Source organism: Tachyglossus aculeatus, chromosome 3 (genome assembly GCF_015852505.1).
Source record: "Tachyglossus aculeatus isolate mTacAcu1 chromosome 3, mTacAcu1.pri, whole genome shotgun sequence".
In the NCBI taxonomy this organism is placed as follows: Eukaryota; Metazoa; Chordata; class Mammalia; order Monotremata; family Tachyglossidae; genus Tachyglossus; species Tachyglossus aculeatus.
Window position 1 is genome coordinate 69,205,204 of NC_052068.1, and position 18,294 is coordinate 69,223,497.

The 18,294-nt window shown below is 43.3% G+C and overlaps 1 protein-coding gene across 1 annotated transcript in view; it reads right to left on the reverse strand.

Moving 5' to 3' along the window:
- The window catches only part of WAPL (WAPL cohesin release factor), a 111,286-nt gene that overhangs the window by 73,684 nt on the left and 19,308 nt on the right, over positions 1–18,294 (reverse strand). The window contains exon 3 of the mRNA XM_038743572.1: positions 1,417–2,466. Within this exon, the coding sequence (XP_038599500.1) occupies positions 1,417–2,466 (1,050 nt within the window). The remainder of the gene's footprint in view (positions 1–1,416; positions 2,467–18,294) is intronic.

Sequence of the window (18,294 nt, forward strand, 5' to 3'; positions counted from 1 at the left end):
CACACAGTAAGCACTCAAATACCACAGAGTGAGTTTTGGGGTAGTGGTGCAGTCTTCCAAGTCCTTGAAAAGTGACAGTCCTAGAAACCGGCAACAGCATTCGCCCCAGTCCACATCACCCTCATCAATGACAAGAGTCCTAAAAGGGGGGACCCTGGGAAAAGCCATGCAGACGCCCAGAGTTCCCTCGATGCGCTACCACTTTATTTACGAAGGTAGCGTTTTGTGGGAGGGGGGGAGCTGATGTGTCTCAAAATTTTAGTTTTATGGAAGAAGCTTAAGAATGAGGAGGGGGGTCGGGAGGGAGGAGTGAGAGAAGTTCACCTTGCACCTTGTGGACTAAATTCTTGTCTTGCCTGAAGAAAACTTACAGGTAGAAAAGTGTCTTCAAATTTCCCATCTTAAAGTCATGAAGAAAATCCAAGGTGAAGATTGCTTGGGCCAGGGATCAGGGAGGTTAGGGCCACCCAACGATTTATCAAGACTTTCTTTCCAAGGACCTCTAACCTGGCAGTCCTGAAACTTAAAGTTCCAGTTCCCTGAAGGCGATCAGAAAAGCAAGCAACTGATCAACTCCTGGGGCTTTCATCCCTTTTGGAGAATATTAATTTTCTATTTATAGGATGTTTTATAGGAATGTCTAAGTCACAAATATATCTCTGAGCTAAGTACTCTAAAACCTAGTAACGACAAGTTCACAAGTTCTAGAGACCAATTTGGCTGGTAATGCCTCATTATAACGCAAAATTCTAGGCCAGTATGGAAAAGGCCATGAGTACTGCAATTTTTCATTTTTTCCCATTCCTTATGAGAAATTTTATGCTGAAAGCAAATTCCTTGAGAGGGAGGTGGGCCACATCTCTACAATCTCTAAATTCTGTTTCCTGTTTACAAGCACTCACAAATGATGAGAACCAAAATACAGAAATGGATTCTTAAAGTAGATTTACATTAAAGATATTTGAGAGTCTGGGTAAAGCAAATGTGTTTTCTGCTTTCCATGACTGAAAAGGGGAAGAAATTGTTTTAAAAAAAGTCATTTTTGTGTCTCAGTCACCTGAATAGACTTACTATGCTAAGTAGAAATTTGAGATATTTCTGGGCAACTAAATGGTCTATTTGAGAACAACCACAAATCTGGAAAGACATATTTCTAAACTACAAACTAGTGCAAAAACTTAAAGCTGTGATCACTACTATAATTTAATGAGCAATTTTCTTTTCAGTGGAGAAAATTATTGTGCCCACAGCAGGCAGGTCTGGAGATAATCAAAACAAAGTGTAAGTATCGCGCTACAACAAAAACTTAACAGGTTGAATTTTGTCCGCAAGTGGAAAAGGGTCCATAAATCAGTTGAAAAGTCTGAATTTAACAGAGCTACGACTTAGAAATAACATAAATAAAAAGCAACTTACCAGCATTAGTGCTGGATTGACTGTCCTGGGAAAAATTATCATTATTTTCCGGAGCAGGTTGAAAGGAAGATGTTGGTGCTGCTTTAGTTCTTTTTTTGTTTGTCTTTCTTTCTATCTGCCATTCATCGTCATCATCTTCACTTTCACTCAGATCATCAAACCCAAAATATTTAATTTTATAATTAGAACTTCCTGAGCCTCCTTCGTCACCCCCTCCCTCATCATGGTCTTCAAACCCAAAAAACTCAAGTTTGACATCCTTTTTGGATTTCGTATTGCTAGGTCGGAATCTGGTGGTGGTCTTGGTGGTAGCAAGATCGGCTTTCTTCCTTAGCCGACCAGCTTCTCCCAGGTCAGTCGGAGTTGCTGTGGCAAACTCGTCCATGCTCCGTTCCATGGTATCCTGAATGGTAACATTACAAACTGACAAACAAGACGGGTGCAGAACGGTGTAGTCTCTAGTCCTTCCAACTGTCCCCCTAAAACTGGTCCCACTATTTAAACCAACTTTCCGCCCTGGGTTCAGACCTTCTTTATTTGATTCATTGTTTCCTTTGGCTAACGACTGACTGGTGCCGTCCAGTAGCTTATCGAAATTTGTGGCTCCTTGTGATGATTTTGCTTTGTTGGAACGACAGTATGTCCTACAATTGCTTGGCCTAAGAACACTTTGCACAACCTCTTCGCTAATGGCTTCGTTTTGATTTTCCATCTCCTCCTTCTCTGTAAACTCCTCATCTTTATTCTTAACCTCTAGAAGATGATCACTCTCCAAACCTAAAACATAATCTTCTGGTCTGTTGTCCTCGACATCATCATCCCATTCATACAAACCAGTTCTGAGTGGACCCTTAGTCTGGGAAATTTCTGTTGGAGAGTCTGACCTTTTCCCAATACGGGAATCCCAAGAATCATGTGAGTCCTTGAATTCAACTTTGTATCCAGAAACAGCTGTGGTTTCAGCACTGGGTTTTTTATTACTATCTTCAGCATTCTTGTAAATAGAGTGACTGTTCTTCTCACCATCTTCATTAAAATTCTGCATTTTATCTGTGAAGAGGCAAAAACGATTCAATTACCAGGTGTCAGACATTAAATGACTTCTATAAATTAACACTTCAGGTGTCAACATGAAGATATAGCCATGACAGGTTACCCACTGGATACTCAAGATACAATTTTAAATCACAAGCTGACATCTCTGTTTTATATTTCATTTATTTTTAACAAAACTAAAGGATTAGGAATGTTCAGTCAAAACTAGGTAGCATTTAGTAATTGCATTATTAAACACTCAGTGTAACAGAGTATTTAAAAAAAACAAAAACCCACGACCTACCAGTGGTACTTTCTTCACTACCACTCTCTGCAGAAAGCAACCTTTGAGTGATTTCAACGGGATTTTTGATAATAATAATAAAACTAATAATAATGGTATTTTGTTAAGTGCTTAATCCATGCCACGCAGTGCACTAAGCTCTGGGGTAGATACAAGATAATCAGATCCCATGGGGACTCACAGTATAAATAGGAGGGCGAACAGGTACTGAATGGCGAACCGGTACTGAATCCCATTTTGCAAATACGAGAACTGAGGCACAAGGAAGTTAGGTGACTTGCCCAACATCACACAGGAGGTAAGCGGAAGTGCTAGAATCAGAACCCAGGACTTTTAACTCCCAGGCCTGTGTTTTTTCCACTAGGCCATCCTGCTTTTCTAATTAAAAATGTGGCCCAGTGGATTTGCCAGTTGTGAGAAAACAACCCCAATAACAGATGTCATTTTGAACCTGTACCTCTAGACATGCACTGAAACCAACACCCCACCAATCTAACACTGCAGGCTTAAAATGGTGAGAAGGGGTAAAAGCAGGAACAGAAGAGTCCAGCTCTCCAGCCCAAATGGCCAGACAGAGTCTGAGCCCCCACCCACTCCACATGCCCAATACTGCATGTGCCCACCGCAGGAGATACTGTTTCGGGGATCTTTAGACCTTGCTGAAAAATGTCACAGAAAGTTTAAAAACCTTATCAGAGGAATTAAGGTGTAACAGTACGGCCACAGACTATCATGACTTTTTCTAATTTTTGAAATTATGGCCAGTCAAATTTTAATTACAATTTCCAATTCTCCCCATGCTTACCTCTCCCTTATACTGGACATTCCTTAAAGAGCTTCTATATAATTCTTTTCATGTATCTTACCCCAAATGTCCTCTGCACAAAGCAGGGGGTTATACACACTTCGGTACACTTTTCCCTCGAATAAAACATCCACCTTAAAACAAAACCTAACTTGCCTTAATCAGATTTTTACTAATTACATGACTAAGGTTTTTGAAGAATGGTTTTGTCCACAAATTAGGGAAAATTATCTTATACAAATGTGTAATGCCTGTATTTCTATATTTGGAAAACTTTGAAGAGTTGAAAACCCGGAGGAGAAGATGAAATAGGAAGAATTCCCTCCCACTTGAAACAGGATCAGGCCTCGGTTTTGCTGACACAGTAGTAGCCTCTTCTCCTTTTACCTTTCTGATCTCTTCTCAGATTGGTTATCTGGCTCCTCAATCAGCCAGTGGTATTTAGTGAGTGCTTACTAAGTGCAGAGCACTGCACTAAGCACTTGGTCTCCTCACCCTCTTACTGAGGGTGTTTTGCAAGGTTCTGTTCTCGGACCTCTATGCTTCTTGCTCTATTCTCCCTGAGAGTTCATCAACTCACACAGCTTCAACTGCCATCTCTATGCCATACCTCAAGAATCCACCTCACTAGCCCTGACCTAACCTCTACTCTAAGATCCCACATCTCTTCCCTACAGGATGTCTCCACCTAGATGCCCCATTCTCACCTCACACTCAATAATGTCTGAAATGAAACTATTCCTCTCTTCTCATCATCCCAACTTACTCAACTCAAAGAGTAGCACCACAATCCTCTCTGTTTTACATGTCCACAACCTCAGTGCCATCCAACTCCTCTACATCTTTCAAGTCTCATTTTCAGTCTACTGACCAATCCTGCCCATTCCGCCTACACTACATTCCCCAGACTCACTCCATTCTCTCCACCCATACAGCTATCATATTGGTCTGAATAATAATGCTCATCGCACTGTGGCTAGACTGTAATCAATTTCCTTGATGGACACGCTGCCTTTAGCCTCTACCCCCCCAATTTATTTTACATAATTATAATAATAATAATAATGGTATCTATTAAGCACTTACTATGTGCAAAGCACTGTTCTAAGCGCTGGGGAGGTTACAAGGTGATCAGGTTGTCCCACGGGGGGCTCACAGCCTTAAATCCCATTTTACAGATGAGGTTAACTGAGGCACAGAGAAGTTACGTGACTTGCCCAGATTCACACAACGGACAATTGGCAGAACTGGGATTTGAACCCATGACCTCTGACTTCAAAGCCCCGGGCTCTTTCCACTGAGCCACTGTACATGCTGCTTTATGGATCATCCTTCTGAGGCAATGCTTGGCACATCTCTCCACTCCTTAAAACCCTCAGCTGCCTTTTCATTTCATCATCAAAGGTACTTATTGACCGCTTACTGCGGGCAGTGCGCTGTACTAAATGTTTGGGAGAATACAATATAGCAGAATTGGTAGGTATGTTCCCTGTCCACAATGAGATGAGCTTCCATATCCTTTTGTGTCAAGGGGCAAGTCCTCACAATTGCCTTCAAGGCTCTCCACCAACTCTTCCCAATTTGGGGATCCGCACTTTTTATCTACTCTTCATCACATCGCTCAAGTCATTCTTCCCCACCTAACCTTCTAACTGTACCTTGCTCTTGCTTTCTTACCTGTCCCTTTGCTCACAAAGTAACCCCCGGTCTGGAACACCCTCACTCCCAAGAGCCAACAAACCACCCCTCTCAACTTCTTCCAAGTCCTTCTCTTCCAACAACCCTTCCCCAATGAATTCCCAAGGCTCCAAGTCCTATAAACCCACCAGGCTTCTCAAGCATTTATATATTAATACTACTACTATTAATAATAATGATAATAATGGTATCTGTTAAGCGCTGACTATGTGCCAAGCACTGTTCTGAGCACTGGGGAAGACACAAGATAATCAGGTTGTCCTATGTGGGGCTCATAGTCAATCCCCATTTTACAGATGAGATAACTGAGGCACAGAGAAGTTAAGTGACTTTCCCAAAGTCACACAGCTGACAAGCAGCGGAGCCAGGATTAAAACCCATGACCTCTGACTCCCATGCCCGGGCTTCTTCCACTGAGCCACGCTGCTTCTTCAGCAACTGTGCATATGTTTACTCAATTACATATTCTGAATTCTCTATTTGCACATAATTTTTATGCTTTTCTATCATGTCAAACTGTGCAAGCTATTTAAGGGCAGGGAACGTGTCATTTCTTTTTGCTGTACTTTCCTAGGCACTAAATATTTTACTACGGCTACTATACTATACTCTTGCAGTCACTATTCAGAACCATCACTCCTCTGGCAAAAAGCTATCCCTTTCATTAATACACCTAATTATTGGTTTCAGGGTTCTAGGCCAATAAATCAATCAGTAGATTTACTGGGTGCTCCTTTTGTGTAGAGCACTGTATTAAGCACTTGAGAGATTAGAATACAATGGAGTTTGTACATGTGATCACTGCCCACCCCTTCCTCACATTCCTTCTCTCCTTCTCCATGCCCACTCTGATCCTCGGAGACTTCAATATCCACATGGATATCCCTAACGACTCCTCTGCCGCCCGCCTTCTATCTCTCCTTGACGCTGCCAACCTCTTCCTCCACCCCACCTCACCCACTCACCAACTTGGTCATACCCTCGACCTCATCATCTCCTACCGCTGCACTGTGTCCACCCTCACCAACTCTGTGATCCCTCTCTCTGATCATAATCTTCTCACCTGCCTCCTCACTCACACTCCTTTCCCCTGTAAATCCGTATTACTCCCTCACAGAGATCTCCGCTCTCTGGACCCCACCCATCTTTCGGAACGCCTCACACCCCACCTCGCCGCCCTCTCCTCTCTACCCAGTCTTGATGATCAGATTACTGCTCTCAACTCTACCCTTTCTACTCAGCTAGACTCGCTCGCTCCCCTTTCCCTTCGCCGCTCTCGCACGACTAACCCACAGCCCTGGATCACTGCCACTGTCCGCCTCCTTCGCTCTTATGCTCGAGCTGCCGAACGCTGCTGGCGAAAGTCTAAACACCATGCCAACCTCGTTCACTTCAAGTTTATCCTTTCCTGCCTTAACTCAGCCCTCTCTTCTGCCAGACAAAACTATTTCTCCTCCCTTATTGACACCCATGCCCATCACCCCCGCCAGCTCTTCCGTACATTCAACTCCCTTCTCAGGCCCCCGGTTCCTCCCCCTCCTCCTTCCCTCACCCCCAACGATCTGGCCTCCTACTTCATTAACAAAATTAAATCCATCAGGTCCGACCTCCCCAAAGTCTCTTCCCCCCTTTCTCCAACCCCCCGGCTCTCAACATTCTCTGCTACTCTCCCATCCTTCCCAGCAGTATCCTCAGAGGAACTCTCCTCCCTCCTCTCAAGTGCTACTCCGGCCACCTGTGCTTCTGACCCCATTCCCTCTCATCTTATGAAATCTCTCGCTCCATCCCTTCTCCCCTCCCTAACTTCCATCTTCAACCGCTCACTCTCCACTGGTTCCTTCCCCTCTGCCTTCAAACATGCCCATGTCTCTCCCATCCTAAAAAAACCCTCTCTTGACCCCACCTCACCTTCTAGTTATCGTCCCATATCCCTCCTACCATTCCTTTCCAAACTCCTTGAACGAGTTGTCTACACGCGCTGCCTAGAATTCCTCAACAACAACTCTCTCCTCGACCCCCTCCAGTCTGGCTTCCGTCCCCTTCATTCCACGGAAACTGCGCTCTCAAAGGTCACCAATGACCTCCTGCTTGCCAAATCCAACGGCTCATACTCTGTCCTAATCCTCCTCGACCTCTCAGCTGCCTTTGACACTGTGGACCACCCCCTTCTCCTCAACACGTTATCTGACCTTGGCTTCACAGACTCCGTCCTCTCCTGGTTCTCCTCTTACCTCTCTGGTCGTTCTTTCTCAATCTCTTTTGCAGGCTCCTCCTCCCCCTCCCATCCTCTTACTGTGGGAGTTCCCCAAGGTTCAGTGCTTGGTCCCCTTCTGTTCTCAATCTACACTCACTCCCTTGGTGACCTCATTCGCTCCCACGGCTTCAACTATCATCTCTACGCTGATGACACCCAGATCTACATCTCTGCCCCTGCTCTCTCCCCCTCCCTCCAGGCTCGCATCTCCTCCTGCCTTCAGGACATCTCCATCTGGATGTCCGCCCGCCACCTAAAGCTCAACATGTCAAAGACTGAGCTCCTTGTCTTCCCTCCCAAACCTTGTCCTCTCCCTGACTTTCCCATCTCTGTTGACGGCACTACCATCCTTCCCGTCTCACAAGCCCGCAACCTTGGTGTCATCCTCGACTCCGCTCTCTCATTCACCCCTCACATCCAAGCCGTCACCAAAACCTGCCGGTCTCAGCTCCGCAACATTGCCAAGATCCGCCCTTTCCTCTCCATCCAAACCGCTACCCTGCTAATTCAAGCTCTCATCCTATCCCGTCTGGACTACTGCACTAGCCTTCTCTCTGATCTCCCATCCTCGTGTCTCTCTCCACTTCAATCCATACTTCATGCTGCTGCCCGGATTATCTTTGTCCAGAAACGCTCTGGACATATCACTCCCCTCCTCAAAAACCTCCAATGGCTACCGATCAATCTGCGCATCAGGCAGAAACTCCTCACCCTGGGCTTCAAGGCTCTCCATCACCTCGCCCCCTCCTACCTCACCTCCCTTCTCTCCTTCTACTGCCCAGCCCGCACCCTCCGCTCCTCCACCACTAATCTCCTCACTGTACCTCGCTCTCGCCTGTCCCGCCATCGACCCCCGGCCCACGTCATCCCCCGGGCCTGGAATGCCCTCCCTCTGCCCATCCGCCAAGCTAGCTCTCTTCCTCCCTTCAAGGCCCTGCTGAGAGCTCACCTCCTCCAGGAGGCCTTCCCAGACTGAGCCCCTTCTTTCCTCTCCCCCTCGTCCCCCTCTCCATCCCCGTCTTACCTCCTTCCCTTCCCCACAGCACCTGTATATATGTATATATGGTTGTACATATTTATTACTCTGTTTATTTATTTATTTATTTTACTTGTACATTTCTATCCTACTTATTTTATTTTGTTGGTATGTTTGGTTCTGTTCTCTGTCTCCCCCTTTTAGACTGTGAGCCCACTATCGGGTAGGGACTGTCTCTATGTGATGCCAATTTGTACTTCCCAAGCGCTTAGTACAGTGCTCTGCACATAGTAAGCGCTCAATAAATACGATTGATTGATTGATTGATTGATTGCCCACAGGGAGCTTACAGTCTAGAAGGGAAGTATTAAAATAAATTGCAGGTGGATGCATAAGTACATGTACATAAGGATATGGGTATAAATGTTATGGGGGTGGGGTGAAAATCAAATGTTTAAGGGGTACAGACCCAAGTGCATAGGTGACAGGAGGGAGAGCAAATGGGGGAAATAAGGGCTTAGTCCTCTTGGAAACAAGTCTTTCTCTCCTTTATCTGTTTTCTTTTCCTGCTATACCGCAGCTCAGATAATGCCAGTCTCCCCAGCTTATCCAACTGTTTTTCAATCATGACTCTCTCTCATTTTAGCTCACTGATCACAACTTTCCCCTTGCATCCAACTCCTTACCCCGCTCAAAATGAACAAACCATATCCCTCCAAAGGCTTCCTAAAAGATCTTTCACCAAAAGGCAGTCCCTGATTAATCTCCACCTTCCTAGACATGGACGTCTATTTTTCAATTTTATTTTCTTCTGCTTTTATCATCTGTATTTCTGCACTTCATTCAATCATTCAATCGTATTTATTGAGCGCTTACTGTGTGCAGAGCACTGTACTAAGAACTTGGGAAGTACAAATCGGTAACATATAAAGACGGTCCCTACCCAACAACGGGCTCACAGTCTAGAAGAGGGGAGACGGACAAAAAAACAAAACAAGCACTTATTCTAACATACTTGGCAACTTGGGTCCGCTTTTTGACAGCTGACTATATGCTCCCTAAGGGCGGGGATTACTTTTGGTTTCTGTTTCTAAATACCTAGCCAGTCCTCTTCACAAAGCAGATGTCATTATATTGGTGGATGGTGATTGGGTACCCACTCATCCAGAAGGTATGGAAGTTGAGAAATAATTCCCAAGTTCCCGATTTTGTAAACTTCAATTATGTTAACTATTATGTTCTTCCTAAAATGCGCTGCTCAGAAGGAAGACTGTTTGGCCTCCTGAAGAGAGCGTGACGTCTTGGCAATTAGGAGGCCATTTTAAATCCAGCTTTGCCATCATGTGATCATGGGGAAATCACTTAACCTATCTCTGCCTCAGTTTCCTCAGCTATGAACAGCACTTAGCACATATTAAGTACCTTAAGTACCACAGCAAACTACACTTAGCAGCAGGAATGAAGGTGGCCAAACTCAGCCTTTCTGATGCATATCGTCATGTGCAAACTCATGGCACTGGACAGATCTGACAACTGACAATAACTTCATTAACCCCTTGATTACAGTTTTTCCTATGGTTCTGGTATAAACCCCATTGAAGGCCTCTTGAAAAATCTAAGTGTATTATGTCCAACTGCCTCTCCTCCATCCACAGGCTTATTGACCCCTTAGAACAGCTTCAGATGAGTGGAGTGAGATGTATGATTGTATGATAATCCGGAAGGTTGTGTTTAAAGTATTCATCAGAAAATTGATTATTGATTCTACCACTTTACCACAACTACTGGTCTACAATTCCCAGCTTTCCCAAATGGTCATCTGGCAACCCGCTGGTACAACAGCAGTTCATAATAACGGGTTATCCACTCTTCCTATTTGTTCTCCAACCTCCCTGAGTTTCTTAAGAACTTTCAGGTATCACTCTGTTCCAATGATTTGCTGATCTCTAGTTTATTAACTTGAACTGAAATAAGTATCTCGTGATCATAATCTAACCCAATTTCCCTGACAAGTTACAAAAAAAATTTGGGGTGAGGGAAATGAAAAAAACATTAGAAGCAGAGCAATATAAATCAACGCACATATGTGCATGTAGAAATAGAGCAGAAACACAGAAATGGGGAAAAAAAACCTCAGAAAATAAACAGGTCTATAATGGCTTGAAAGGCATGCCCTAGGATCTCAAAAATATCAATGTACTGCATTGGCCTGATGATCCCCTAGGTTTTAGTTTCTTTGGTCAGCTATGAAAAAGGGTGATACAGTATCTTTCAAGTTGGTATCACCGCTTCACAATACTCTCACTACAGAAGCAGCATGGCTCAGTGGAAAGAGCACAGGCTTGGGAGTCTGAGGTCATGGGTTCTAATCCTGGCTCCGCCACTTGTCAGCTGTGTGACTTTGGGCAAGTCACTTCACTTCTCTGTGCCTTAGTCACCTCATCTGTAAAATGGGGATTAAGACTGTGAGCCCCATGTAGGACAACCTGAACTACGTTGTTTCCCCCTCAGTGCTTAGAACAGTGCTTGGCACATAGCAAGCGCTTAACACATGTCATCATTATTATTATTATCCGAGTTAAAATTATTGAATGAACAAAGCGAATGAATCTGGCTTTCAGCTTCCAAGTTTCATTTTTTTTCCTCTCCATGACAAGCGAGGGACTCAAGGTGCAGGAGGAGATACCCTCAGCCTCCCAATTCACCAGACAGGCACCCACACCACTGGTAACCCCTGCCTTCCCGCTCACTCTCCCACCATGGCATCTTTTAGACTGTGAGCCCACTGTTGGGTAGGGACTGTCTCTATATGTTGCCAATTTGTACTTCCCAAGCGCTTAGTACAGTGCTCTGCACATAGTAAGCACTCAATAAATACGATTGATGATGATGAGGCCTTCACTTCAAAAAAAATGCAGATCACTGGGGAAGGCATTGGTTGGGACTGGCCTCAAGATGACCCTGAGAGGACACATGGTGAGGCCCCAGTCAGTCCCCCTTAACCACCTGGCTTGTTGGTCTCCCTTCTCCACTTTCATGTTTGTTTCTTCTCCCTTATGTAGATCTTGTTAATTCTTAACCCTACCCCCACACAAACACACCTCATTTTAAGACTCTGACACCCCTGAGGGGCAGGAATGCAATTCTCTTCCATGTTACTTTTCTCCTCTAGCACCTAGCAGTGCTTGCACACAGAAGGTGCTAAATAAATTCTACTACCACTACTATGGAAAACCCAAATTTTATAATGTGTAACAAAATAACTATGCCTCGGACAACCTCAAAAGCTTTCAGTTTCTCGCAATCTATATTTTGGAACATTTAATAAAAGGTAATGCCAATCTTCAGTAACATTTGCTTAACATTTATTTCTATTTTTTTAATCACCACACCCTAATGTAAAGCTGGACAAACCATCAGAGGTAAAAATCACCACCTGGTGTAAGAATGCTGTTATAATTTCCCCAAATATGTAATTTTAACTTTAGCCCTTAATGATAGGTAGATAACCAAAAAAGCCAAGGGGAAAATTGGTTACTCCTCAAATGAGGTATCACTCAATAGAGGCATACATTTCAGTGTTCAAACTTGGTGTTAAGCAATGGTTCTCAAGCTTCTTCAATCCTTGGAACACTTCAGCAGGGTCAAGTGAAGGGAAAAGATGAGGGGAAGAAGGAAATCATACACCTTCACTCCTGACTGTATCAGCGGCATCCTGCATAGGGAAGGGTACCACTTGGTTACCAATTCCAAGGCGAGATTAGGCTGGCACAAAACAACCTAGCTGACTTGGGTATTGGCTGAAAATGCCCCAACCCCTCATTTCAGGGATTCTGTATCAGGACGGTAGGCCATGGCAGCAGAGTGATTGTTACTACTTACGAGTGGCTTTTCCACTGAGAGTAGTTGTTCCAGTTGGCTGGAACAACTGGGAAGCCCACTGGGACAAAACCTTGTGCAGAACCCCTATACATACCTAGTGGTAATACCTAGAAGTGAGACAAGTGAGGTCTTCCAATCCCATTCTGGGTCACCACAAATGAAAGCAAAATTAAATGTTATAATTCTTCAGCCCCACTCAGACAATGCAAGCATGAAGAGGACTGGGGTGGAACAGAACACGAACTTCCAGCTCTGGTAGATCTCAGCATGCCAATTCCAACCTCCAAGATACTTCCACGACAATGGTCAACATGACGGATAAGCACCTAAAAAGCACCCTCAGCCCCACAGCACTTATATATATAAGTATATATGTATATATACAAGTATATGTGCATATATATAAGTATATATGTATATATAAGTATATATGTGTGTATATATGAGTATATGTGTATATATAATATATATATACATATATACATATATGTATATATATATTTATCTGTAATTTCTTTAGACTGCTGTCTCCCCCTCTAAACTGTAAGCTCCTGGTGGGCAGGGAGCTTGCCTACCAACTCTGTCATGTAATACTTCATAGGTCTACCCAAATCAAAACCAAAGTACTCCACAGCCACCATCCTCATACAAATGTTCATTGCCTTGACTAACTACTACTACTACTACTACTGTTTGCAGACTCTCCTCACTCCAGTCTACCTGAGACACAGCAGCCAAATCATCTTCCTAAAACTCCATATGAATTACCTCACGCCATTCCTCAAAAGTCTTCAGTAGCTCCCAATTATGACAAATATCCATATTAAAGATCTTAACCACTGGTTTCAAGACTCTCGGCTAGCATGCACTTCCCTCACCCCTCAAACACCTAAGTGACACCTACTTCCAGGAGTCCCCAGCTACAATGGTGCTTCAGATATGCCTAAGGAATGACTGTCCAGAGAAAGCAAAAGATAATGAAGGATGTCATGCATTAAGAAAAACATATCAATCACTAGGAAAGGTCTTTCACTTACTAAGTAACAATTTTCCTGAAAAGGAAAACGTACAGCTCAGGAATAATCTGAACTTCCAAATATCCTGAAATAATGAAATTCATCAAGCCTTTTCAGACACATGAACTTTCTGTAATAACTATAACTTCAAGCAGTTCTTGTGCCTTCCTTGTTGGATCACCTTCTCCTTCCTGCCCACTTTTGGCTGAGCGTTCAAAGCTCAAAAAGGCTAGGCCACAAAAGGGAAATTCCAAGTGTGGAACCTCACTGTAGAACTAGTACCTATAGTAATTGTTTGCTTCCGTTCCATTTTAAGCTGGATCTAACATTTCAGCCTAAAGTTCTTTTTTAAAAGCTGTAAATGAAATTTTAAAAGTCTTCTTTAGTCTGACAATTGCTGAGGAAAACTTTTCAAAGTCACATTCTAACTGACGTTGGGGAGGCCACACAAAAATGAATGGAGACACTTTCCTTATATACATCAATGTATCCCGGTAGCATTACAAGCAATTATTTATCTTATTTCTTGGCTTACATCCAATTTTATCACACCACTGGGGGATGAAAATTTTTACTCTGCCCCAATTTAATCCCACTGAACACACTTAAGATCTTAAGATGGGATTTCGTTAAAAATGTATTTCAGTAGTGAAGGAAGCTCAGGCCCAACATATTCATCATTTACAAAGATGTATGTTATATGGCTAGGATAGGTCACAGGCTCACAGATTAAAATTGAAATTTCAAGGTAACCTGCTTTGTGCACAACAGGGTTTAAGCAAACCCTGTTCCACCCTTCTTAAAATACCTGAAAGCATCCATACTGCCCTAATAATTTTCCAACTAGATAACGCATTTTAAAATGGACATCTTTCTCTGTGTTCTTCAGCGAATAAAAGTATGGCCTCTAAGAACAGGCAAATGAGCAAAGACGCCTCCTAGTTTTGGAATCCTCTAGACTGTGAGCCCGTTGTTCGGTAGGGACCGTCTCTATATGTTGCCGACTTGCACTTCCCAAGTGCTTAGTACAGTACTCTGCACACAGTAAGCGCTCAATAAATACGACTGAATTAATGAATGAATCAAAGGCACATATAGACCAAGCTGTAGACACCTGACAACAAGGTTCAACAAATTGCCTATGGTTGAATAGCAAATATTTTGGTTAAACATAGGCTTTTCTATACCTGTCGATAACTGGCATCGGTAGTCAGTTTTGGAATTAGAGTGAAGAAAATGAAATGTACTGACTTCACACTCCTCTTTAATGCTAAGACATTTCCCTAGACATTAGCAGCCCCATGAGCGTCACTTTAGGCAACACAGGTGGTTAATGCAGAACATTACATTTCCGTGGAGTACACAAAACTGTTTTTGCTGGAATAAGTAGTACATAAAGCCTCTAGTGAACATTCCCTAACAGATATCTTTAAAACAGATCAACTTATAAGACTAAAACATCAACTCTCTCGAAAGTTTTTCTAATATATTTGACAAGGAGCAGTCCAAAAAATACAACTTAAAACCCTTCAATTCCTAACTCTAAATTTAACCGAGTTAATAAATTCTGCAATATTTTCTTTAAATTTGAGTTCCTTGATCCTTCTATTACCCTGACCATATCTAAACTAACTTTAACGTTAATTCACTTAGATTCAAGATCCTTAATATGTAAAACATCTGACAAGGAATTTTGCAGGGGACCCCTGTATATATACTACATACACATATATATGTGACTGTGTATGTATATACGTATGTGTATACACATACACAAATATATATATAGCCACAGAATAAAGTATAGACTGGAGGGGGAAGAGAATGGAGGCATGAAGGTCTACAAGGAGGCTAATGCAGTAATCACGCTGGACTGTAACAAGGGCTTGGACCATCCCTGTAGCAGTTTGGGTAAAGAGAAGGGGGTGGATTTTGGAGATGTCATGAAGAACCAACAAGATTTGGTGAATCACTGAATAAGGACGTTGGAAGAGAGAGGAGATAATGGAGATAATGGCAGGGTTGCAGGCTTGAGGGAGATGGGGGAAAATGCTGGTGCAAATAGTGATGAGGAAAGAGGAGAGGATTTGGAAGGGAAGATAAGGGGTTCAGTTCTGGACACACTGAAATTGGAGTGCCAGAGAAATATTCAAGTAGTGATATCCTGGAGACAGGAGATGCAAGACTGCAATGAACGAGACAGGTGGGGCCTATATGGTAGATTTGGGAATCATCTGAGTAGAGGCAGCAGTTGAAGTCATGAGACAGGATGAGCTTCCCAAGGGAGTGGGTGTAGATTAATCAATCAGTGTTATTTATCTGTGTTCAGAGCACCATACTAAACACATACATTCGAGATGTTCGACATGATCCTTACCCACAAGATCTTAATGTCTAGATGGGGAGACAGACATTGAAATGAATTACAGACAGGGGAAATAGAAGAGAATAAGAATATGTACTTAAGTACTGCGAGGCTGAGGGTGCGATGATCATCAAGTGAATAAAAATAGGAAGGGGACCAAGAATGGAGTCTTGAGAGCTTCCCATACTCCTCAGTTGGGGGTGGGAGGCAAAGGAAAAGCAGAAGAAAAAGACCGAGAAGTGGTCACAGAGAAAAAAGCAGAATCAGGAGAGGACTGTGTATTCTCTCCCAGCACTCGGTACTGTGCTCTGAATACAGTAAGTGCTTAATAAATACTATTATCGCTACTGTGTCAGAGAAACCGAAGTTTCTCTTGGTTCGCAGGGCTTCCAAGAGAAGGGCGTGTTGCACAGTGGCAAAGGCAACTGGTAGGTCATGTAGGATTGGGATAGAGTGGAGTACACTATATTTGACAGAGGGATCACATGATCTTGGAGACAGCAATTTCAAAGGAACCAAGGGGGCAGGAGACGGACTCTAGCAGGTCAAGAGGAGTTGGAGGAAAGGAAGTGAATGTGGTGAGTCTCAACAATCAGCTCGAGAAGTCTGGACCAAAATTGTAAATGGGAGATGGGGCAATAACTGAATAATGCAGTGGGGTCGAGAGGTTTTTTTCGGGGGGAGCCAGGGGGGAAGAGGGGCGGAGAGGATATGTGGACATGTTTGAAAGCATAAGATCAGGAGTTCTGAGAGAATGAGCAGGTTAAAGATGGCAGTCAAGGAGGAAAACAGAATGGGGGCAAGCAAATTTATAAGATGCATAGGGATAGGGTCAGTGGCTTAAGTGGAGACCAAAGAAGGCAGGAGATCTCCTCTTGAGACAGTCAGTATGGGTGAGTGAGAAGGAACCAGGGAGGCGAGAAGGATACTGGGGGAATTTGCACTTCTACGATTCCCATAGCTACCTCACTAGCCCTTTCCACTATCCTTCTCTGCAATCTTACATTTCCTTCAGTCTTCAGAACATTTCTACATGGATCTTCTCCAGCACTTCAAGCTCAATATGTCCAGATTTGAACTCATCTTTTGCCAAAATCCTCTCCTCCTCCTCATTTTCCTATCACAGTTGACAATGCTACCATTTTCCCCAACTGACAAGCTTGAAACTATGACATTATCCTCTACTTTTCAACTTCATATTCAATCTGTCACTAAATCCCAATGGTTCTTCCTCTACAATATTCCCAGAGTTCCCCCACCTTCCTCTCCATCAAAATGATCACCACATTGGTCCAGGCACTTGTCCTCTACCAGTTTGACTACTGAATCAGCCTCTTCCCTAATCTGCTTGCTTCCAGTCTCCCCAATCTTCAGTCCATACTTTACTCTACTATGAGAATCAGCTTTCTAAAACATTCTCCATGTTCCCTCACTTTTCAAAAACTTCCAATGGTTGCACCATGCAAAAAACACCTGACAGTTGGTTTTGAGGCACTCTCCCACCTAGTTATCCACTTTTCTATCACATTTCAACTCAAACTCTTCTTTCTTCTCAAATGGATCTACTCACCATGCCACATTCTCGTGTCTCCTGCCCACAAACTCTTGCTCGTCCCCTGCCTTCATACGGAGCTCCCTCCCCTTTCACATCCAGGGCTTAGAACAGTGCCCAGTGCTTAGAACGGTGCTTTGCACATAGTAAGCGCTTAATAAATGCCATCATCATCATCCAACAGACCTCAACTCTTGCCCATCACAAAGCCCTTCTGAAATCACAACTCTTCAAGGAGGCCTTCCCTATTAATTTCTAATCTCCCCTCTTTAGAGAAGTATCATGGTTTAGTGGAAAGAGCACAGGCTTAGGAGTCAGAAGACTTCTAATCCCTGCTCCTCCACTTGCCTGCTCTGTGACCTTGAGCAAGCCGCTTAACCCCTCCATGCCTCCGTTACCTCATCTGTAAAATGGGGATTAAGACTGTGAGCGCCACGTGGGACAACCTGATTACCTTATATCTACCCCAGGGCTTAGAACAGTGCTTGGCTTAAATATAATTATTATTATCTATTTTCCAACTCCCACTTTCATGCCACCTAAGTAAGCATCTACATAATCACAACCCCTGAGATACTTATGTACGTATCACCTATACTCTTTTACCTCCACCCTATTTGAAATATACTTTAGTGCCTGTCTCCCCCACTAGACTGGAAATTCCTCGAGGGCAGGGATGTTCACTAATTCTACTGTACTCTCCTAAACACCTAGTCCAGTCCTCTGTGTACAACTGGCACTCAAAAAATATGCCTGAATAAAGATATAACCAAGCTACTGTATTGAGCTTACGAAAATTGGCCCTGCTATGTTTTTATAAAATTTAACAATTAATGTAAATCCTTATGGTGACAGGATACCATTTAATTTTATAAAATGATGGGGAATAATTGTACTGGCTCCCAAGTGAAACCCAAAAAACCAAAGCAAACATGCACTGAGAATTTAAGGAATCAAGTGAATGCCTTTCCAAACAACACACTAGGGAGGT